This window comes from Anomalospiza imberbis, chromosome 1 (assembly GCF_031753505.1).
Source record: "Anomalospiza imberbis isolate Cuckoo-Finch-1a 21T00152 chromosome 1, ASM3175350v1, whole genome shotgun sequence".
In the NCBI taxonomy this organism is placed as follows: Eukaryota; Metazoa; Chordata; class Aves; order Passeriformes; family Viduidae; genus Anomalospiza; species Anomalospiza imberbis.
The window spans coordinates 29,185,749-29,210,443 of NC_089681.1; the positions used below are offsets into that span (position 1 = coordinate 29,185,749).

Below are 24,695 nucleotides of genomic sequence, written 5' to 3' on the forward strand. Positions count from 1 at the left end.
AAAAAAAAAAAAAAAAAAAAATCGAGAGAAGGGGGCCTTAGAAGGAAGAAGAAACATTATTACATCAGTTACCTTTTAGCATGACTGTCTCTTTTTCTAAGTGGCACAAGAGTTACCCCATGCTCTGATCAGTCTATTATTTTCATTACTGGTCATTTCTTCTGCATTATCGTTTTAAAACTGATGAATCAACAACAACCTTCTTTAAAAACAGACACTAAATTAATGCCATTCAAAACTTCTCCAGTGCTTATCACCCATAGCACCTGCCAGCACAGAGCCAAAAGGTTTCAACCCAAATTTCAATACGGTGTTGGCAATATCTGTGACACATATTTAAATGATTGGCTTTCACCTATCAGATTACAGGAGAGGTAAGGTTTGTATGGCAAAGACATGCTTGTGGAAAATGAGCCACTAGCCCAAATTAGCTTCACTGACTTGCTGACAAAAGTACAAGTGGATTTGGGAAAGCTGTCTTTATATTTCCATACCAAATTGCAAATTTCTTCATTCATGTTAACAGGTACATGAATGTGTATAACATAATTACAGTTACTACTATGTCTGAATAGGACCCAAGTAGCTATAGCCTATAAATAATAAAAAATACATTTTTCTTTTGATAGCTGACTGTAGATGTGAGGACTCTGTATAATTCAACCAAACGGTTGTATGCTGTACAGTCCTGTGCAAATATCATAAAAAAATTAATAATCCTTTTTTTGCTATAAGGCTTTGACCCTACATTTTCACAGCAACATAACTACCATCCAGCCTGTACCATATTTCGCAAGCCTTCAGTCCAAAAATTCAAACAGTCAATCCATACAGTGTCCACTTGCAGCACCCTGAAGTCATATGCTCTGTCAGTCATCTAAAGGCATACAAACTTCCCCGCCTTCATCCCATCGAGACTGGTCATTCTGTTCTTCTACATCATCACCAAGCTCCTCATCGCCTTCTCCCACTTCGTTTTCTTCGTATTCTTCATCCCTAGGGAAATCTGTGTCCTGCACCTGGTCTGCTCCCTCTTGCCCTCCAGGCTGAGATTTATCTGCACAGTCTACACAAACTCCGTAACGTCGCGATCCATGTCTTATTCCAACGCTGGCTGCTAGCATGAAAATCTTCTTACACACCATACACTTATACTTTTTATCCTTTTTATGCACCTATGGAAGAGAAATTTTAACAGCTGAATATAGGCACATCAGGTTACATTTGCATATAGTACTAGAAAACTATTAATAATGACAATAATAATTATGAATATAAAAATTCCTATTTTTAACTTTTGGAAAAGATACCAAACACTGTTCACTGTTCAGAGTAAGGAATGATTACTGGAGATGTATTTATGTATTCCTCAACAGATATGAACTACTGCCCACAAACAAACCACTTTGCTGGAGCTCAGCAGGTCGCCTGTTCTTACACAGGTGAGTATTCAGTTCACACCTCAGGGTACAGAACAAGACTCAAAAGCAATGAGAGCAGCACAAACCCTTCCACTGCACACAAGATAACTCATTTAGAAAATTGCTTTTTACAATTTTAAATTCTAGAAATATTAAGAACAAGCAAGAGTTACTACATTGAAGAATTCAAAGAGCAAAATTCTTCTTCCATGACTTCTCCCTCTCAACACAATTAAAACCAACATCAACTTTCCAGGTCCCTTAGGTAATTTTTTTGTCCTGTATTTGAGTCTGTGTGTAAAATTAGAAGGCTGCTGTTGACTAACCATAAACTTTGATTTTGAATTTTGAAGTATGTTGCTTGTACAAGTAACTGAATTCAGCAACCATATATATTAGTTATTATCTATGAAAAAATTATGTTGAAGACTTCCTTCTTCTATCTGGTATTCCCACAACAGATTACAATTATGTGCTTAAATATCTCATTTGAAGTCCCATTGAAAAAGTGGCAATTTTAGATAAAAAAGAAATTACCACCCAGATGAGGGGGAAAATTAATTAGGTCATGATACAAATAGTTACTTCAGCTCTACTGTATAGTCTGTACAGCTGATACATGTGCTTTCCCCAGCCTCTAGACTTGTTATAATACTTCACACAAGGCAGAATGATTGAGGTTTGTTGAACTGAAAGGGGGAGGGAGGGGGGAAAAAAATCCAGAAAAAAAAATGTGTCCTGACTTTGTCAGAGAAAGAACACTTCAGTTAAAGCGCAGAACTGCACTGAACTCGCTCCACAGCTGTTTTCACACTGTCCGACTTCAAAATCTTCAGCTACAAGTCCTGGTCAGAAAATACAGGACAGAAAATACAGAAAACTGAAGTCCCACTCTACTCTTCCTGGTAGACCAACTAACTCCCACTGCTGCTGTCTTCTCTGGTAAGCCACAAAGGAAGGAGCATGGCCATCAATGAGGCAATAATGCCCCAATTCTCTTAGCCTTTCTGCATATGAGAGATGCTCCATCCCTCCAATCATTTTCATAGCCCTCCCCTGAAGTAGCTCCAACAGTTCCATGTCCCTCCTGTTTTGGGGATGCCAGAGCTGGATGCAGTGCTCCAGGTGGGGTCTCGTGAGAGGCAGAATGCCCTTCCTCGCCCTGCTGGCCATGTTGCTTTTGATGCAGCCCAGGATACATCTGGCTGTCTGGGATGAAAGAGCACATTGGTGGCTCATGTCCCACTTCTCACCCACCAGCACCTCCAATCCTTCCTGGCAGGGCTGCTCTCGACATGATCATCCAACAGCCCCTATAGATACCGAGAGCTGCCCCCGCCAGCTGTAGCACCTTGGAGAAGTGCAATTTACCCCACTCCATGTACTAACTAAACTTTTCTATCTATCTACAAAACATATTGCAAAATTAGGGGAATTTTTAAAATCACAGCTTGGAGACATGTTATTATTTTCTCACCACCAACAAGATCTTGCTTTTATTACTGCCCTAAAACACACCTTGGATTTTATATAGTATATATTATAACGAAGTCTCAATTTCCTTATAGACTAGATACAAAGTACGTACAAAATACCCAACACAGATAAAACTTCCTCTGGATCCTCAGATAAACAAGTACTCAAGTCAAATCCTGAGTTATGCAATGTGCACAGGACAGGGTAAGCTGAACTGCTGGTTGTGGTACTGGCAGAATGTAAGTCAGACAGATGTTTACTTTCTGCATCAGATATTTTTATTTCTTTCCTAATCTTAAAGCAGATACTACACTATAGCTTTGTCTAGTTGTGAAATAAACATTTCAGAACTACTTCAAGATATTATGCAATTGCTGAAATAACAGGGTGCCCTCACAGAAAATGGTGATGCAGCATTACAGACCAAGATGTGCTGTTCTACTGCAGTAAAGCTAAGCCAAAACTGCTTCTCATTATCTACACAATACTTATATGCACTGCATCCCTTTATCACATCACTTTCAAAACAATCTTGAAATTACTGTCTTCATTGACACTGCATTTTCCATTAAGAAAACAAGAAGCACAGTTATCCAAGAAATGTTTATCTTCATCCATTTCAGATCAAGATAAGACAAATTACATTATGTCAAATCAGAGAACAGTTTGTTCCAACTACCAAAACACCTGAAAAACCCCATAAAACCCCACTCATACGTGTGCATACATATACATGAACACTTGAGATTACCTACCAAGGAATGTCTCTTTACATGCTCTCTTCGTGTAAACAGCTTCCCACAGATGTCACAACTGAAAGATCTCACGCCTGTGTGAATGAGCAAGTGTCTCTTTAGTGTTCTTCTGTATTTGGCTACATAATTACAGTGTGGACACTTCAACTTGTTCATGATTAAAGCAGAGGAATCACCTAAAAGATAAGAAGCCATCAAGAGAAAAGATGATGAAACACACAAAAAATAATTAAAATATGTTCTGTCTAGTGCACAAAAATAAACAGGTGTCAAAACAAAGAAAAACACATGACTTTTCATCAGCGAAATCAGGACAATGCCTGTCTGCAGAAATCAAAAATGCTGCTAAGTTCTGCATATACACTTCTACTAGAAAAATACCTACTTGTAACCAAGGCATTTTTACCACAGAAGTCTTATTGCATGAATTGAAGTAAGTTAACTACAATTTACTAATATTCCTAGATGTCAGTTATACCAGAAAACATTTTTTGCTGGTTTAGAAACCCTATAACTCTGCAGCATTTAGACAGTCGCAATCTTCTCTTCCAATATTCTATTTAGAATTACATACAGGAACGGTCTACCAAGACCTGCCTTAAAAAAAAGTGTAAGTAAGAATGAATATTGACAAGAGGAGTAAGACACTAAGAGGTAACACAATTCTGAAATTCTCAAAAAGGAATTGGTTCAGATTTTACCTATTTTTGACTTTGATCTAACAGCAGAAAAATAAAAAGAGCAGAAAAACTTCTGGAAGTAGCAATATCTCACTTCTTCCTTATGATGGAGGAGAACTCTATATAGTTTGCTCAAAGGATATATGCAAAACAGGTTTAATACAGCTGCCTATCACTGTGTGAAAAAGAACAACACAGGATTCTATGGCGTGGAGAAGGCCACATAGGAATACAAGGATGGTTTTGATAATAGCATACTGACTCAACTTAACTACAGGTGAGAACTTATGAACATAACCATAACCATCTAGAAGCATCCAAAAAGCACTGGCTAAGGCTACATGATTACGTGCAAGAGTTTCTAATGTTCACACTGGCAAGGAAGAAAACCTAAGTAATTGTGCATTATGTACACATGCTCATAGGCCTGTATCTAGAGTTGCCGCCTCTGAGCTTCCAAATCCATCCAAACATGGAAGTTACATTATGCTAATATTCACAAGTTTGCATATTGGAGCACTCATGTGAGCTGCATGTCCACATAACATCATATAATGGCTTGCATGAAGAAAACTAAGTCCTATACAGGCAGACATGAGGGCTGTAAGATATATTGGAATTTAATGGTTTAAGAACACGCAGACTTCCTAAGACCCGGCTTCTAATTTCTTGACTGCCAGCAAATTTCACCTTCTGATGACCACATTTCTTCTACTGTAAACCCCAAAATATTTAAAATAAACCATAAGCCACATCCCAGTAATAGCTCAGTTAAAGAGAAGAGGTAAGCATTACTATTACCCAGTACTTGTTATCCTCTTTTTACTGAAGACTTTATGTATCGTAAGGAACTAGCAACAATTGTTTTAGATATAGTGGTGTTTTCAGACAGAAAAATAATTACAGGTAATTGCTTGCTTTAATTGAAAGAAGAAGGCTTAATTACAGCTGCACCGAACTAAAAACATTTGTTGCAATGAAGTTTTTATTTTTAATAGCAAGACATATGCTGAGATCTCCTTTTAAAATTATATTTATTTCCATATCTTCACCATCCAAGTTTTCAATTTCAAAGGCTATTTATCTGTATTTAGCTTAGTAAAGGGACGGGCAGCTATCAGGTTATTAAAGACCTCAGGTACTTTCACACTCAGACACAACATTAGAACTGATATAAAGCACATTCTGTTTTTAATCTTCCATACATTTGAATTCCTTTTCCTCCCTCCAAGGAAGTACATTATCCAGAACAGCAAATGATATGGAAAAAGATTGATTAAATAATCTCCTAACCCTCTACCTACTCTCCATCAGATACACTTACCATTTTCCCAAGCTTCTTTTGGCCAAGATTCTGGCAGCAATCCATACTTGAAATCACTTGAAGTACCCGGTAGCAGCCCATACTTGAAGTCACTTGAAGTACCCGGCAGCAATCCATACTTGAAGTCATTTGAAGTACCCGGCAACAGTCCGTACTTGAAGTCACTTGAAGTAGCTATTAAAGACACATTCTTTAGCTTCCTGGGTTCTAATCAGTCATCAATCTAATCTGTTTAGCAATGTATGTATCCTTTTTAAACTGTGACAAAAAAGTTTCTAACCTTAAAATAGTAATTAAAGCAAGTTTTCACATAGTATTCAATACTAAAACAAGAAATAACTGTATTCCTAATTTCAATGAAATGAGACCATTGAACTACTCTCCACAGCACCATTTCTTCTCCCCATCCTGAGAAAAACTGAAAGCCTTTTTCATACTACAGGGACTTTGATGGTAAGGATATGTACTCCCTCACCATCATAATGAGGGGGCTGAAAGGTTTTCCACTGGAAAAACCTTCCTCTTCAGTACTGCTTTGTGCAGTGTCTTCACCTGGACTGCCACAGTAGCCTAGCTGGTACCAAAGTATTTTCTACTAGAGGCATGGTTGTTTTTTGTTTTTTTTTTTTAATTGCCTTAAAATATCTTCACGGTATACATATATAGTGTTTTAAATACCTTTATTTACATAAAGGATCCTACAGCTATGTCTAAATCCTTTTCTGAATAATCATGTCCATTATTCTATAACCACATAAATTCAAGAGACCATAATTACTTGGAATATAACAGCTTAAAAGACTAGTTTGCATATTTACATTTGCTCTTAAGACAAGATCTTCTGCAGTTTATGTTGTCTTTGTATCCTTTTTTCCTCTTTAAAAAAATAAAACCATTCAGAAGTGAACAATGCCTTAAAAAGATCTGCGCTTGTTTAATTCCATACTTCATAACAAGTAAGAACTGCATCAGAGAACATGGAGTCACTAATACAGAGTACAAAGAACTATAAATAGTACACAAAGCTGCACTAAGAATTTGACAAAATCATATTTGTTGGGCAAAAGCTCTTCTGGCAATAGTGCAAATCAATGCTTCCCCCAATCCCCAAGACAGGAGTTTGTTGGAAATCATGAACTCATAAATCCATTACTTTCCTCACAGGCAAACAGTTGTTAAATAAACAAACTGCAGTGTTAACTGGCAGATTTCCTTTTATTTCTCTGGATGGTAGTTGGGTCCTCACACTGGATTCCCAATGTCACCACTGTGAAAAGTCTTGAGGAGATGTATTCTTGCTTTCAAGCCTGAAACTATCCATTTTAATAGTCCAAAGACTTATTTTTATCCCTACACTGTTAATTCTAAGGATTTTTTGGGAAAGGAAATTCTCTTAGGCTGAACCGGAATTTCATGCAGCTAGTGGCAAGCTGCACATTTAAACACTTCCAACTTGCAGTTTTACTGGAAAAAGGTACAGATTACAAATCCTCACAGCACGAGACACAGCAGTTTCATTTACTGCTCAGGCAGCATTACAACTGGCAGCAGTGATCTGGTCTGCAACATAAGACAACAGTTCAAAAGGATATCACTTAACAAGTAGTAAGCTTGGAATTCTATCTTATCCATTAGACAGTGGAAAACAACAAGCAAAGCTGGATCATAACTTCCAAACTAGTCATTGCAGCAGAGCTTTTAAAAAGCAGAGCTTGAGTGAATGAAGACGAGAAATAGCAGTATTTTAGCTCATCTAACTACCTATTTTGCTATAAAAGGAAGAGGGAAGGGAATAAACCTCCCTCTCCCTTAAAAAACACAAAGCAGTGAGGTTTTTTTTTTTTAAATTACTGACTCTAACTTTAATTACTGACATGACTTCTGTTATGTCCAAAAGAGGCAAGAACTCCCTATACTAATTTGGAGTGATAGACTCCAGCAATGGCATCTCAACAACTCAAGGAATAGAACACAGATACCCTATAGACATGCCAGCTACACATTCCTTTGAGGTGAGGAGGAAGACTTCCTTCTATAATACACAAGAAAGGATTAGAGAGGAAGCTGGATAAGAGCAAAGATGACTTGATCTTAATGCTAAAAGCCTCCAAATTACAGCAGGCTTCAGGATCTAGCAGAGGAAAAAAACCAAACTTAACTTCTATAACGTTTAAAGTATTAGATCCTGTCTTTATAGATTTTTCTCCCTGTACTAGAACTGTAGCTGAACAATGAAAGGTCAGTCAGTAATAAAATATCTTAATCACTTTTCCCTCCCTTATAGTATGAATATCTTTAAGATCAACATACCCAAGTCTTTACTGCACACAGATGTAACATTATGCTATGTACAGGCACTATTGTATAGCTTCCTTCAGAATAAGCATACACAAAAGACTGATCATAGGTAAGAGGTGGACCAAGCTGAACATATTTTTAACACTGTCACTTGGACAATTGTTCTGTATTTAAGAGAACACAAACTAAATGTCACTAGAAACATTTATGTACACATCTGGTATTTAAGTTTGTGGGAACTTAGGAGCTCAAATCCCTACATAATTCGAGTTCTTAGCACAAGACTCAGCATAAAGCCAAATAAATTTAAGAGCTGTCATCTAGTGTAGGTAGTTGCTACTAAATCTTTCAACCTCCAACTGGAAGAGAAGACCCACTATAACATGAAAGAGCACCAGCACAGATACCACAAGAGATAAGAGGTTGCTACACATGCTTCATGCTTCAGTATACATGACTAAGTAGATAATAATTAAACCTAATGCTTATTCTTAGAATAATTCGTTGACCTAGAAAACCTGATTAAGCACACATTTAATGTGTTCAAAACAAAACCATTCAAAAGGCATATTTAATGTCTAATTGCTCATCCAAACAAGATAGACTTGAATTACACACAGACTGGAAGCTGGAAGTGTAATACCCAGCCTTTACTACCTTCCCCAGCTGGATATAGAGCCTAAAGTCAGGTAAGCTTCTAGAATGCAAGTTATTTACAGACCCCTGTGGCTTATAATATCTTCTCCCATTTCTCCTCTCACCCACGCTCCTGGCCCCTGAAATCTGCTTGCAAAAAATTAGACATAATTATCATCTGACCTGTTCTGGTCAATTTAAAGCCAGATGATAGCCTCTTGATAGGAGGTTGGAATCAAATATGGATGCAGTCATACTGGTATACTAGGGATAGGGTGAAAAGGGGGAAAGCAGATCTTTGAAGAAAAAAAAAAAGCTTATTAGAAGCAATAATATCCTGTGTGTCCAGACTAAACCACCTGATCACAACTTTTCTCTGATTTTAGGTTACCTTTCTACACTTTAGTTGATTTCTAAGAGGTATAAGTTAATAATCCAATGTCAATTAACCTCAAACATTTACCCATTCTCCTAGGCTGCACGGATAAAAGACTACCAGTAATGTGATCTTTCATAAAAGTCAACAACAAGCAAAGCCAAAATAATAAAAAATAAAACAGAATACAAAGAAGCTGATCAATCATCAGCACTAAAATTCACAATATGTTGATTTGAGAAGAGGTAAGGACAGTGTGAACTAAAATAAAAGTGGTTCTGTGATTTTTACACCACTAAAAAAAGCTATCGAAAACATTGTGAAAGGGTTTTATGTTCTACTGCATTTGTTCCCAGGAAAGAGGATGATAACCAGAAGCTAGATACAATGATTTTCAGTTTTGAAGGCAAGAGGTAGGCATGCACCATCAGAAAGAAAGAGCATGTCTAAGCCAGAAGCATCCTTAGTTCGACAAATTTCACTCTTTTTCTGATTTATATCAGAAAACATACTGATTTGGGGGCCAGAAAAGGAAACATTACTGAGTAGGTGATGATATGGGAAATAATGAGAAGTTCACTGACAGAAGCCATTGAACGGGGCATTATAGAAAAGAACACACATATGGTGTACTGAGGGACAAGATACAAAACTTTGCATTAGATACAGCTGTTTGTAGTGAACTTAACTTCTGTTTTCTTTACATATACTAGCACTGCAAACAGTGCCAAAATAATAGAAAAATAAGTACTATTTTTCACTATATTTTTTGACACTGACTGCTCATCTAATCAATTAAAAAAGACAAAGTAGACAGGATAAGTGATTAGGCCATAGCTTTCAAGGATTGCAAAGAAAGCAGTGGTAATCTACTGATACAATCTGGATTGCTATTAGAGAGCTGGATTTGTTGCTTATGTTAGGTAACATGACAGAGGAAACAGCACTGTCAAGACTGACATACTGGGAAGGTGGGGAAAAGAAAGTATTTTGAGCTCCTTTTGTTCCCAGAGTATTCCTCACATCTTTAACCTTGCTTCTTCTGAAAAGGCTTACTCTGGAAGCACATTAGTACTCAACTGCCTCTTGCAACAGAGGGCTCAGACATATTTAAGACATTTTGCCAATGCAATCTTACTCATACTCTATCTGTTACTCCAAATTGCTCTCCATTTTTACTATTTTTCATTCATGAAAAAGTGGTATATTGCCGTGACTACAGAGTCAGATCTAGCATCATCTACCCCTGACAGAAGACCACTAACTGATGCCAAATATATTATGCACTTACTTTTCAACTTGATTATCATACCTTCCCTGAAAAATTCCTTCCCAAGAAAGTGAAAGCTATTTTGCTGATCTTCTCCAACAACTATTACCAGTGAAACACAAGAAAGTAAAAGCTTTCTTCATGCAGACCATTTATTTGTGGCGAAGTTAATTGTTCTCATGAACCCTTTTTAGTAAGTCAATGCATTATACTGGGACTCAAAGGGATTTTCAGGCAGAGAAGATATGTAGACACTACAAAACCTTCTTCCCCAACCCATTCACAAAAAAAAAAAAAAAACCAAAAACAAACAAACAAACAAAAAACACACAAAAAACCAAACAAGCAGCATATTGACAACAGTAATACACAAAACATTGCCTAGAGTTGTAGGCTCAGGGACAGACCATACTGACCACACTCATACTGTGAGAATGTGAGGAGAGAACCTGCTTGTTTTTGAGATGATCCCTAGGAGAGGTAAATTGAATGAATGGGGGAGAGGGTGACCCTCAGGTATTGCAGTGTTTTCAGATGACTTCTAAAAACCTTTGACACCTTCAATACTGGATTACATAGGGAATGGGGCAAATAAAGTGGTAAAGGTCCATCAAGGAACTTAAATCTTTTAATCAGGGTATCAGCTTAAGGTCTAAAGAAAATATGACTGAGAGTCACAGTACCATGGAAAAGTAGGAAAAAAATTCAATTCTTTTTTCTTTTGTAACACAGTCTGTCAAGTGGGGTTTATCCCTACAAGAAATATACACTTGTCCTGGTAAGTCCATCAATCTTGATTTCTTCAAATACAAAGATACCTGCTTTATTGTAAAACCCTAATCAAGTTGTGTTATGCTCCTCCCTTGTATCATGACAAAAGCTGGGACCAGCACTACACTTTTTGTAAGTAGTTTTACCTGCTGTTTGTATCCTTCTGAAAAGTAGTTGTTTCTACAGCAAGCTGAATTAAATTCCTTAAGAACCCCTACAAAATCAGTTAGGAACCCTCTTGTTCCAGCAAGGACTGTTTTAATCCTGCATTTGTAATCCTTTCCCTTACCTCCACCAGAGTACAGCATTATCTAGCCTGAAAATCACGGTAAGAAATTATACACTTGTAGCTTCATAAAGCTACTGGGATATTGCATGCAAGTCTCCTAAAAATCAACACAGTCAGTTCCAGAAAGCATGAGCAATACTTCACAGCTGTGTTCTGAAGTCTGAGGATAGGACACTTTACAAAAAAACAAAACCACCACACCCAGATGAAAGACATACCCAAGAAGTGATGAAAATTGACAAAATCACCCCTGTGAACAGACATTAAGCATATGATGAATTATGTTCACTGAACTTTAATGACCTTTTGTAATACACAGTAACACTGACTGTAATGTGCTGTCTGCATGGTTATTTTCACTATGGTAAATGGTTAATTGTAGGATGAATGATGGCTGTAAACAGTAAAAGACTTTTTTAGCAGATTATCAACTAGGAAAGAAAACACTGATATAGGTGGTAACATTCCATGTTTTAATTAAACAGCTACTTTAATTAATATAGCTAAAAGTGGAGAAGCCTTGAAAACTTAAGTAAAACATAAGTAAATATAAGACAGCACACGGAATTTCAAATCCATCTTAACTTTTTAAAAGCTTCTTTAAAGCTCACCAACGTGCTACTTTTACAGAGAAGGTGTTAAACAAACTCACTGGCAATGATGCCTCAGGTTTTAGCTTTTATATTTTCTAGATTCTGTACTGCTTTAGTGCGTAGTTCTGAGCTTCATATTAGGGGATAGTAAGCTTTCTTCACAGAGTAGGCAGACAAAACAATTCCTTCTCTGGCTGGGGTCAAGGACAAATGATCCAAGTTTCAGGCCCAAGAGCATAAACAATGGTGGACTAAAGAAAGAAAACCAAGAAGGATGGGACTTCCTAAGATAAAGCTTTAACTAGACAATTAACTCTAATATGCTAATGGACCAGAACTTATAAAAGTGTGAAACCCCATGGCCGGTCGTCATTTTGCTTCATCTTGGGTGTAGCCCTGGCTGTGCTCTTGTACTGCCTAACGTGCATCCATTGAGGCCTTTTAATAAATACCTACTTTATTCTTTAACTCCATCTAGCCTCTATTCTAGGTCAGCCTTCACAACGCATCAGCAACACAGGGTGAGAGGAAAAAGCAGCTTACATATCCTTATTGGATATGAGTAGAAAAACTCATGTTCAGCAAGGAGCAGTTTAACATATTTGCTTCACTGGAACAAGAGGGATAGCAGATGCTTCAGAAAGCTTTTACTGTTTATTATCTAATACTTACCAACTGTACCCAACTGGAAAATTCATTTACTATTGAATTCAAGGAAGTGGCTTCAGGGATAATTTTTTGTAGTGAGAGGAGTGATCTTAAGTAGGCTTCTCTTCCACCATATCTACAGTATCATCACAAAAGCACCAGACCAACTCAAACCTAAATCAAGGGCACAGAAACTCACCCTGCATGTAACTGACAGTTCATAACCACTGGCGTTACCCCCATCAGAACATGACAAAGCATAATAGTAGAAGCTCATTTCCGTTTTAGCAATCAATGGGAGAGCTCCTTCGCTCTGAACATAAGAATCTGCTATTCTTTATTTTTCTTCGTATAGAATTGTCTTATATCTATTTCAGATGACACTTTCTTACGGATTTTTACCTCTCGGTGCCTATAATTTTTGGTAGTTTTTCATCCCCACAAGAAATTTAATCTCAAACTAAAAAGTTATTGTATAACCTGCAGGTTACTCTACAACTCATTCCTGACATTCTTCCAGCTCTCCACTCCTCCCTCTTCCACCTCTTTGGCACAGAGGGAGCAGTTAAAAGAAGAGTGTTTAAGAGTGGACTCTACCTGCAAAGCAAAGAAAAATAGCCACAAGTAGAAGAGAAAGAATACCAAAAGCTGAAGAATGGACTATGGGTGAAAAGTAGAGTTATACCAAGCTCGACTTCAGTCATTCTTCTTGTTTCAAGCAATGTGCATTCAAGAACTTAGTAAAAGTGAAGATATCATTACAAAAATATTAGATATTGCTTCCAAAAGAATTCTGACACTGACAGAAAATGTAATTAGGTACTTAGGAACATATATGGTGTGCTCTGAAAGCACCAAAGAGATCACTAGTTGACTAGTATTTTAAAACTCCATAAAATAAAATCCCCCCTGCAGTCACAGAACTTTTCAATGGTTCCGGACAGACACCACAACACATATTCAGAATGCTCTGTCTTCAATACAGTTCTTTTCATCAAAATGCTACATGGATGTATTTTGTAATTTAATTCTTTAGCATAACAAATTACTGGAAACATTAGTGCTTCTGTCAAAAAAAAAATCCCAAACACCACCACTACCACCAAAAAAACCAACCAAAACCCCACCACCAAAACAAACCAACCAAAACCCCAAACAAACAAAAAAAACCCCAAAAAAACAAGGACTAAACATACTGCACTGCCCATGCCCTCCATTTATTTCTCCAAGAAATCTTCACAGCACACATACAAAATTCCACGGAACCTAAACAATTATTTATCTGTTGTTGGTGCCATCACACAGTAGGCATATTCTCTGTATTTCCATCAGTAAAAGACACTGAATATTTATCCCCTATAAATCATCAACAGAAAACACATGCTAAATTCTGTCAGAAATTTTGTATTTGTGCAGCTAATACACACATCCTCAGCTCTTGTTCCAGACCCTCTGTTGTCCCTTTTCGTGGCACTGCAACTAGAGCAAGTAGTGTAGCCCAGCACAGGCAGAACTGTTGTGTGGGTGCTGAGGACTTAACATCCCCCACTATCTGCAGCTAAAAGTGCTTCACTTAGGCTAGAGCTAACCTGATGCTGTGGACCTGAGGCATATTAGCGACTGTCATATTCCTGAAACACAGCTTCTATCTTCAGCTCAGCCAGAAGGAATCCTGTGCAGTCTAACAAAGCTTTGCCAGTAAGAGAAGTAGAGGAAATTCACAAGCGCAACTCCCAAGTAGAGCTAAAGCAGACATACCCAGAGTTCAGAGATGAAGACCAGAGATAAGTAACAAGCATTTGCAGAAGAGCTCCTCAGCACAACTGCTTCTCCACAGCTGCTCTGCTGTGTCTCACTACTCACTAAGCACATGAAGGACTCTTGTACTGGAGAAACACGTCCCCAGTTCCAGCCCACACTGCTCTGCACTGGCACGTGTCACCACAATGCCCAGGCACTGGGCACCACACAGCATGACCGTGGGTCCCCCCACCCCGTGCCCCCTGCAGGACTACTGCTTGTCTGTGTCCCCCACCCCCATGGGCAGGAGTAGAGCAGAGCCCTGGAGAAGACATCCACAGTTCAGTGATGTTTAAAGCAGGCATACATTTTAAACTGCTTTAGAAACAAGACACATCTAAAGAACTCTGTTTCAGCTGTGTCTCAAACCCACCCTTAATTTGGCTCCTAAATTGCAGTAAGTTTTCAAAACTATTAATTCATCAAAAAGTAAGGCAAGCAAATCACAGTACTTCAAATGCATACAGTAACTATTCATACAGCATAATAATTTAAAAAATAAAAAACAAACATTACATAGTCAGGTACTGCAGTCAATACTTTAATTTTCAAATGACATAACTGACATTAAGCAATATTTACCTGCTTCTTCTTTGATAAATGACAAGTCTTCTTCTGGATATGGAACTGACGGTTGCAACACTGAGCAATCTTCAGAGTTCTCTTCAGTATTAGGTGGTATATTATAAATAAATCGCTTTGCAGTTTGGTTTTTCCTTCTTGCTTTTCCAGGTTCTTGAACTGATTGTCCCTGTGCACCCATGTCATTCCACACGAAAACCTTCCCCTCACCTTGAGATTCATTTTCAGCCATTTCAGGTGAGCTGTCCTGGACCCAACTGCAGTCATTCATTTGGTAGCTTTCCATTTGGCCCTCATCAATAGGGTAGGGATCATTCTCAGTTTTTATGCTACTTGCCAAGTTGGTAAGGTTTCGTGTTGCCCAGAAGCTGGCAACTTTTTGATCCCTTGGAGATAAACCATCCCTACTAACAGATCTTCTGTTGTAATCCACTACAACAGTCTCTGGAGCTTCCGATTTTATACTTATGTTTAAGGCATCTTTAATGAAGTTGCGGCAGGACTGCACAACCTCCGTCATCTGAAGGTAGCTGGCCACCGACATCACTTCAATGGCGTTTTGGCTCGTAAGCACGAGGTTACCAGAATATAAGAAGTCCAAGATGACAGAAAAACCTTGAACAGCAACAACGTCTAAATAGGTAACAGTGGTTTGGTTACGGCTTTCTTTGTTTGTAAAGCAATACAGAGTCTTAAAGAAGCGGCTGCCTGCAACCAGGATGTTCTTGTGAGCTCTGAAGACCCTCCCACTCACCACAATATTTACATCACAAAGAATGCCTTTCTTCCTCTGCTCGTTGAGCTCTTGCAGGAGCTGATAGCAGTAAGAGTTCTCATTTGGCCTGCTGTTAAAATCACAGTATCCTTCATTATTCAGTTCTGACGGTAACTCTGCCTCCTGCAATTAAAAAAACCGCACAAACATAATTAGCTCTTAATAAATGCTCTCCTTAGTTCTTCAATATGATAATAACGATATGAAAATGAACTAAAGAAGATTATTTTAATCAAACTATTTTTTTATTATTTATGTTCTTGGTCACAAAGGCAGACAGGAATATATAAATAACAAGACACTTCTGAAAACTAAAAGTCATGCTGTCATTCTGCACCTTCCACCCCCAAGTTTGAAACAAACAGAACTAGATTTGCCTTGAGGGCAAAGGAAGGAAAATTTCAGCCAAAAGGAAGGAAATATATAGCTGAGTGTCAAGTACTTGTTATTCCTAACCCACATATATTAAAGATTCAGGAACCTCTCTTTCCAAAGTTTGAACTAGATGATTCTTATGTATCAAATCCCTTGTACTTCCTCAGAAATCTCCACTTAAACAATTAAGCAGAATCCAGATAAGTGATTCAACATTTTCTTTATGCTGAAATATGAACAGATACAGATTAGGTCTGTATGTCCCAATCTGTCTTGAATGTTTTAAAGAAAACATATTGCTAATGTAGATATAACAGCAAATGTATTTCTTACACAGTTTTACAAATGAAGTATTTATCCTTTGCTTTTTCACTGCAGCAGATTTAGGATTAAACAGTGTATCACATGACAAGCAGAATAAATATAAATACTGCAGATGACAAAAAAACTCCCGACTTAAGCTTCCATTACAATACTTACCTCAGACTTTCTTGAAATAAGCCTCCCAAACTTTCCACTGGCAACACTGGCACAATACTTATTACACACACACAACCTTTTTAAGATGTGATCTCAAATACGGCTTCAAAATTTTGCCAAAACCTGGTATTTTCAGAAAATCCAACACCAAGACATAATTCATTATTAAAGATTAGTTCAGACAGAGAGAGATCAAGAGATCTCAACTGGATTTTAGAGCACATAGAAGACTTCTAACTCATGTTTAGATAAAGATGATTCAGAGATGCTACAAAGCAGCAGCTAGGAGAAAGCCGAAAACACAGACTGGCATATTTGAGACAATACTTATCTGGGCTGACATATGCTGCCATCAAGAGCAGCAACAATGACAGTCTGTTTCATACTAGATCTCCAAGATTCTCTCTTCTTTCCTAGCAAAAAATGAAAGCCCAAAAATGAATAGCTCCAAGCTAAATCATTATTTTCTTCTCTCATCTCCTAAAACACCTCACTGATTAGGGAGCTAAAGCTGCCTCAACATTACAGGTCAAAATCAGTATTAAGAAGGTAATGTTAGCACTGTCATGAGCCCACAAGCTATGCTGGAGCTAAAATACACGTTGCAGGAAAGTACTACTCTTAATTTGGGACTATGGCAGAAATCAGCTATGTATATTTAAAAAGTCACTTTCCACTCCACAGACCTTAGTGGATTAAATCAGTACTCATCTCAATTTAAAATCCCAGTGTGTATCACTGGAAGGACAACTGAGGCTGTAACTACATCTAAAATGGTGTTTGCATCTATAAGCAGCAAATAAGGCCTGGTATAACCAAAACAAACTGTGCCATTTCAGCATCTCCTGCAGAGAAATTTCAGTTTGCTGTCACATTCAAGTTGCTTCTGAATCTCTACCCTTCTCAGAAAAACACTACATTAAAGAGGAAGAAATAAAAGCAATTAGGCTTTTATGTGAAAACAAGCAACAGATCTTTGCCCAACCTCAACTTAATTTTTTTTTGTGTACTTTATGACACATCCCAAGTACGACCTCAGATCGAGGCTGTGATCTGTTTGCTCCAGGTGTGGGACAGCTAAGGCTGTCACTCTAAGCTCTCAGATTTTGGGTCTGGACTAGCTTCCTGTCACTTTAGCAATGGAGTACTGCACAGTTTCAAAACACCAATTACACTGGCAATGGATCAGATTAAGATGAAAATGACGGTACCCTAAAGTGTTGTCACGCTTGTCAATCACCGGTGACTTGCACCTCACACAGTAAATGTTAGGTAGATGCTATGATAGCTGCCAATTTCATTCTCTGAGAACACATTAAACACTACATAAAATTTTAAAAAAAGCCTGCAGCAGTTCTTTTCTTTTGACAAATGTCTGATTAAATAATGGAGAGAGAGTACATTTTAACTAAGCAGGTATAAGTACCCCATCAAGCTGGGACAAAAAAATAAATTTGTATTTACAATGTAGGGTTTTGTTTCCTGAGAACAGGACAAGCCAGCAAGGTGAAGACGAGCTGCAGATCACAAATGTGCTGCAGAAAAACAAGACTGAAATCTTCATTATAACAAGACCAGAAGTGGAAAAATGAGATATTATGCAACCTGTGTCCAAGCTGTTAGGGGTGTGTGTTGGAGAAAGAGATCAATCAGTATTACAGCTTTAATTAATATTATAGCTTTACAGAAGTGGGTGCATAAACATTTCTAAAACCTAACTGCAGTACTAAAACCAACTGTTTTACTGCTAGTACAGTACAACAGTTAACCCTAGTGCCACAACTCAAATCAAGTCCTGACATCTGAGCAGTTATCAAGTCCATGTACACCAAGTATGACAAGTAGAACTGATATTTATTATGAGAAAAATTAATGAAATAACATTACTTTGAGATATCTCTCAAATATATTTGAGAGATTTAGACATTGATACAGAAAAAATACAATACAGTTCAACAGGAGGCAAGATGCAGAAAATAATTACAGGAAAAAGCATATTTGCAAACTTCTGTAACTTAATGACACATCCATCATAAGGGTTCTGTATTTCTAATGAGAACAACAAACTAATGATATTTGCATAGATTTCAACTATATTTTCAGAATACAGACCCCATAGTCTCATTAACTATGTTACCCCAACATCAAACCACCTCATCCTTTAATAAACACTAGTAAGGAATAAAAGAAAAATCAACACAATTTGATTTCAATTTATGGACTCTTCAGTGTTCTAAGTCAAAAACTTCTCTCTGTGGGTGAGATTAAGAAGTGCTGTAACAGACCAGAGACTGCTTAAGGAAACTAATATTGTGCTCAGTTTCAATAAAATACACACAAAGATAAATTACTATTTTATATGTATAATTCATTACTTAAACTTGCCAAAAGGCTAACAGGAGCAGAAACAGATGATCAAAAATTGCTACTAGAAGTTTAGTTTGTTTAGTTTTCTTTATCCTACTGTTCCATCAGCATACTCTGTCCCTCGAAGGAAGAACAGTGAGGGCAGGAAGAATTAAGAAAAACCCAAACCAACCTAACCACAGATTCCATCTCAGCTGCACGTATATAAAAAGTACTTATGCCACATTTTTTAATCCCTTCCCCATTGCCACATCTTGCTCTACAGCAGTTCCCTGCGCCCCCAAATTAATTCTTACTCTGGTAAATGTGTCTTATAAAAAGGTCAGCTATCAGCAGCTTCATAACCATGTGCAGAGGAAAATCATCTCAAAATATGGTCCCATCAGCTGCACACTATGGTCTACTGTTTCTGTACACACACAGCACCACTCACAGACAATTCAGCAATTCCAAATTATTTCATTAATTGCCTAATATTGAATTGAATCGTTTGAGATTTGATAAAAACACTACATGAAAATACACTGATAGTGTTTACTCTAAGGCTTGACTTCCTCCTCAACTTCTTCACTCAGCTAAGAGTAAGTCAAGAAGTTAACTTAGAACACTGTAATGTAACTCTAACATCTGAAGCATGACTTCCATTCATCACTGCTCACATAATGCAAACAATTCCAGTTCACATGGAAAAAATAACACATCAAAGGCCTTCCTCCTTTTGGAGAGCTTCTGCTTTAAAACCAACATGCCTGTTAGACTGGAGAAAGCTTTTCTGGCAGTATTTCCGAAGCTTAGCTTTAAATTACGTCCAAAAAGAAAATGTTTTAAGAAGATGATTTGAGGAGAAGACTCCCCAGCAGCCAATAAATCTGCATCTTATGGACCCAAATTCATCAAACAATTAAAATATTTTACCATGATTTCCCACTAAGCATCCATTTCTTAAGATTCTTGCAACACAGTCTGTTCACTACAAAAACAAAGGTAGTTTCAAGATAATGACAGATTTCCTTAAGCTTTAATGTGGAGAAAAATTACTTTAAAAACTGGAACAGAAAAAGATTCAAGAATTTGGTCTTAGAAAGAAGCATCGGCTGACAGCTCAATACCCTTGAATTACAGCAGCTGCAACCACTTGTGATGTATTTTGGCATTCCAAATTAAATGTATCCCAAAAATAAACTGAAATCATCACTCATTTCTTCACGAGTGTAATATCCAACAGACCTATAGAAATTTCCACTGCTTTACTGTCTTAACACCTACGATTTCCTTTCTGTGCTTGAGTGGTGGCACTATGCCATATGTTTATTAGCAGCTGCTAAACATGCCCTGCAGTTGAGGCTTGTCAAGTCCATAATACATGTGTGCTGTCTCTAACACAAAGGCTGAAAGATCTCTCCCAAGTTTCATTAAATCTAAACGGCTTTGCTGCCTCATTATGCATGTTGGAAATACGGTCAGGGTACAAATTACCTACTTTTGTTCCAAGTATCTGGTATCATGGCATTTAGAAAAAAATGGGGCTATTGTTTTGGTATTAATTTAAACATATGTATCAAAAGAAATTCAAATGCCATTAAGAGTATGAAAGGATACGGAAACTAAACATAGAAGGGAAAGAAAACAGATTCTTAATCAGGTTTTTGATAAAGAAACTGTAACATGAAAGTTTGCCACAAAGAAAACCACACTGACTCCTGAAAAACTACAGTTCCTTCCCTTGTGAGACGTTTTTAACTGAAATGTAATTGCAGAAGGATGTACAAAGCACTGTTTTCCACTCAAAAAAAACAATCTCTTTACAGCTACCTTTGTCCCAACTTTATCTTTAGTACAGTACAGAAGAACCACTGACTCATCTATCCTACTGTTTCATTTATTATTACAGTTAGTACAAATATTTTTTCTTAAACTATCAGTGGTATAAAAGCAGATTCATTTTTACAAATATTCCCAGGACAATGAAAGGTCCTCAAATAAACACAATCTTCAAATACATACTTACATTAACTTGTAGGCTACTGTGATAACAACCCAATATTCTGTCCTCCCTTCCACCTTCCCACTATTTAACAGTTTTACAGTAGACTCAGGGTAAGAAGACAGAAAGAAAAAAAATAGTTATGTGAGTAGAGAATGCTTGGAATAGCTTTTATTTAAATACATCTAAAACATAGTGAGAGAAGCTTCTAAATGTAGCAGGGATTAGCAGCATCCACTAACACAGGAGCCTACACAGTGACAGAACATATTTCTACAGAGTAATTGGTCACAACTCAAAGTTAGAAACTGGGCAACAAGACAGTAAGGAATATGCTGCAATAGCATTACGCAAAACTGGAACGTTTTCAAAGCTATGAAGAAGTAAAAGAAACTAAGAATATAAGTATCTTAATTAGAAACAACTAATTGAAAGCAAGTTTGGCTAAAACATTGCAGTGAATAGCAAACCCCAGAAGACTGAAGAAAACTGAGATGACCTACTACCACATAACATCCCTAACAGTAGGTGCTATAAAACTACACTCACTGAAAAAGTAGTATTAATCATCTTGAAGGTGAATGTTGCATTTGTAAATCTAAAAATAATATTTTGGATAACTCATATTTGCGCACCATAAGGTTTCCCTTGCAGTCCTGCAATAGCTTCACAAAAAATTTGCATAGATTTTCCAAGTAGTTCTAAGAAAACTATAGTTCACCTAACTTTTTATAAATCATCCTGTAATCCTGATATCCTGCCCTAACATTTGACTAGCAGCTCTTGTCCAAGGTACCCTGAGCTCCTTAAGAGTGTTCAAGCAACAACCTCAACCTAACTACCGCATTACATTTCAGACTGCAAATAAAGCTACCCAAGCAAGGTAGGTGTTTTAATTAAAACTGAATTCTAAATGCAGAAAAACGGAGTGACTAATCAATTAATTCCGGCTAACAGCCTAACAATTCAAGGACTAACCTAACCTGAAGCAACACTTAGCTAATGCCCGCAGGCAAGTTTAACGGCGGCGAAGTGATCCAGCGAACTTTAGCAGCGCAGGCATCCCTAGGAGAAAAGGCTGCAGAAGGCTGCGGATTCAACACAAGTATTCTTTAGGGGCTTTTCCTCCACATACATTCTAGAGCAAGCCCTGCCTCATTCGTGAAAAAGCAGAAGAAACACAATGATTTGAAGTTTAGCGGAGAACGTGAAGAGCTTCACTACTCCTACAGCGTTAGAGGAGCGCTGGCATAGTAACACAGCTTTCAGGAAACCACATGTTTATCTCAAACACACACCAAGCGATTGCAGACTTCTTGCTCAGCAACTCAATCTAAGGCAACGCAATCGGGAAAAAAAAAAGATTTCAGCGTGAAGAACTTAAATACACGGAGTTATCCGATTAGTGCACCGGGGCCACACCACTAAGCACGGCAGAGCGATTCCAATTTCACGCCACCGAGTCCCCATTTCACTAGCGGTCGCCGGCCGGACACTGCCCTCCCTCCGCCTGTACCGCAGGAGGAAGTTGTAACGAGCGTATTTAAATCAGTGCTGTGACACTGGGATTCGTACGCAACTTTTTTCCCACATCGCCGGTTTATCTTCACGAGATAAACAGATGAACAAATGAAAGCGGCACCCGCCAGGGCCGGACAGATAACGGGAACGGGATACAACCACAAACAACAGCTCGTGCTGTGTTTGTGTGCTTGCCCACATCCAGCGGGAGAGTCACCCCAAATCCCAGAGGGGGCTCGTCTCCCGCTCCGGACGCGGCGAGCGAGAGCAACGCGGCGTGGCCAGCCCGCCGGGCAACAACGACCACGAGCAGCCATTTGAAGAAGTTCACACACGTGAGCACAAGAAAACCTTACCTATGCAAAGTGGAGGCCGGGATTGCCCCTCCCTCCCTCCCTTCTCTCCCCGCCGCCCCCTCCCCGTCCCGCGCCGTACCTGCTCGGCGCTGCCGGGCTCGTTGAGGCGATGCTCGGCAGAGAGGTGGTGCCGCAGGAGCAGAGCGCGCTTGTAGTTGCGGGTGCCCTTGCAGAGCTCGTCGTGCCCCCCGGGCAGGGGCGCGCCGGACATGATCACCTCGGGGGGCGCAGCAGCGGCGACGGCCGCGGTGCACCAGGCGCAGGACATGAGGCCGGTCTCCTGGCAGTAGTATAGCCACGGGAACTCCTTGAGCCAGGAGCCCTGGAAGGAGATGTGCAGCTTCTGCAGCAGGGACTTGGGCCTGGCCAGCGGGAAGTGCCGGATGCTCTCCCCCTCGCCGCTGCCCTCCGCCTCGTCCCCGCCGTCGCCCCCCGACCGCCGGCTGCTGCTGCAGCTGCCGCCCTCGGCGCCGCTGCCGTCGCCCAAGCTGCCCCCTTCGCCGTCCTCCTCGTCGTCGCTGCTGTCACTCAGCGAACCCCCGTCCTGGACCAGCTCCTTGCCCTCCAGCAGCCCCTCCGTCTCCAGTCCCTCCGCGCCCTCCAGCTCCATCTCCTCGTCCGCCCCCCGCCCATTGAAGTGCTTCCGTGGCCAAGCCGCGGCCTCGCAGCCATTGTTGGCGGCGGGGTGGGCGGCCAGAAGCCCCCCGCCGCCGCGGAAGGCCAGAGTCCGGCGGTTCCTCTCGGCGAACATGGGGCCGGCGGCGGCGGGGGGCGACGCCGCGTCCTGGGGCAGCAGCAGCTCCTTCTCCTCGGCGGCGGTGGCCTCCAGCTCCTCGGCCTCCAGCCCCTCCAGCTCCGCCTCCTCGTCCGCCCCGCGCCCGTTCAGCGCCTCGGGGTCCTGCCGCTCCCAGGCCTCGGCCCCCGCCGCTGAGGCGGCCGCCGCGGAGGTGACGAGGCCGCCGCCGCCGCGGAACGCGAGCGTCCGCCGGTTTATCTCCGCGAACATGGCGGGCGCGCCCCGCGCCCCCCGCCCGGCCGAGCGCTCCGTCCGCCGCGGGAACGGGGCGGGGGAAGGAGGCGCCCGGCTGCCGTGCGGGGGCGGCGGCCGAGAGAAGCGAAGTCCGGCCGCTCGCTCCCCACTTCCCCGGGTCCGGCCTGGATCGCGGCGGGCGCGGGGCTGCCCACAATGGATCCCGCTCGATCGCTCAGCGGCGGCGGCGCTTCCGTCCCGACAGGCCCCGGATCGGGTCGGGTGGCAAATGAACAACGGGCTGCCCACAATGCACCGCGGCCGCCGCCCGCCGCCGCCGCAGGGGAGGGGAGGGGAGGGGGGGCGCGAGCGGGGGGCGGGCAGGAGGGAGGGGGGGCCGGCGGGGGGCGGGCGCGCGCTGCGGCCGCGCCGCGTCACGCGCCGCCCGCCCCGCCCCGCCCATTGTGGGGCGGGGGGGGGGGGGCCAGGGGTCGACCCCCTCCGTCCCTCCTTTCCTACCCCCACATCTGCCCGCGCCGAGGGGCCGCAGCCTGCCCCCTCGGCTGCCGGAAGCAGGGAGGGAATGGGGACCCCGCGGGTCCCGCGGGGCGAGCGGCGGCGGCGGCCACGGAGCGGCGGCCAGCGGCCGAGCCTCCCCGGAGCGGCGGTACCGTTATAGGCGCGCGGGGCGGCGCGAGCGCCTCCCGCACGTGCCGGCGGGGCGGGTCCCTGTGCCGCGCGCGAGGCGCGAGGCGCGGCGCGCGCGGCGCTGCCGCGGGGCGGTCGCGGGAGCGGGAGCGGTCGGGGCACCGCGGGCAGGTGCTGCGCGGTGACCCCGGCGGGCTGCGCGGAATCGTAGGATGGGAAAAGCTGGGCGGCACCGCTGTGGGTCATCGGGGCCAAAACCCCTGCTCAAGCACGGTCTGCCTAGAGCGCATGGCTCGGGGT

General features: G+C 41.0%; 1 protein-coding gene across 1 annotated transcript; it reads right to left on the bottom strand.

Annotated features, from left to right (window-relative positions):
- Window positions 1-600: 600 nt before the first annotated feature.
- ZBTB10 (zinc finger and BTB domain containing 10) lies at window positions 601-24,067 on the bottom strand. Its single transcript, XM_068186155.1, has 5 exons — window positions 22,857-24,067; window positions 14,920-15,817; window positions 5,657-5,830; window positions 3,653-3,828; window positions 601-1,175 (listed from the first exon to the last, which is right to left on the bottom strand). Exons 1-5 carry the CDS (start codon window positions 23,781-23,783, stop codon window positions 870-872), a joined length of 2,481 nt encoding a protein of 826 aa, XP_068042256.1. The 5' UTR covers window positions 23,784-24,067; the 3' UTR covers window positions 601-869.
- Between the last annotated feature and the right edge of the window lie 628 nt (window positions 24,068-24,695).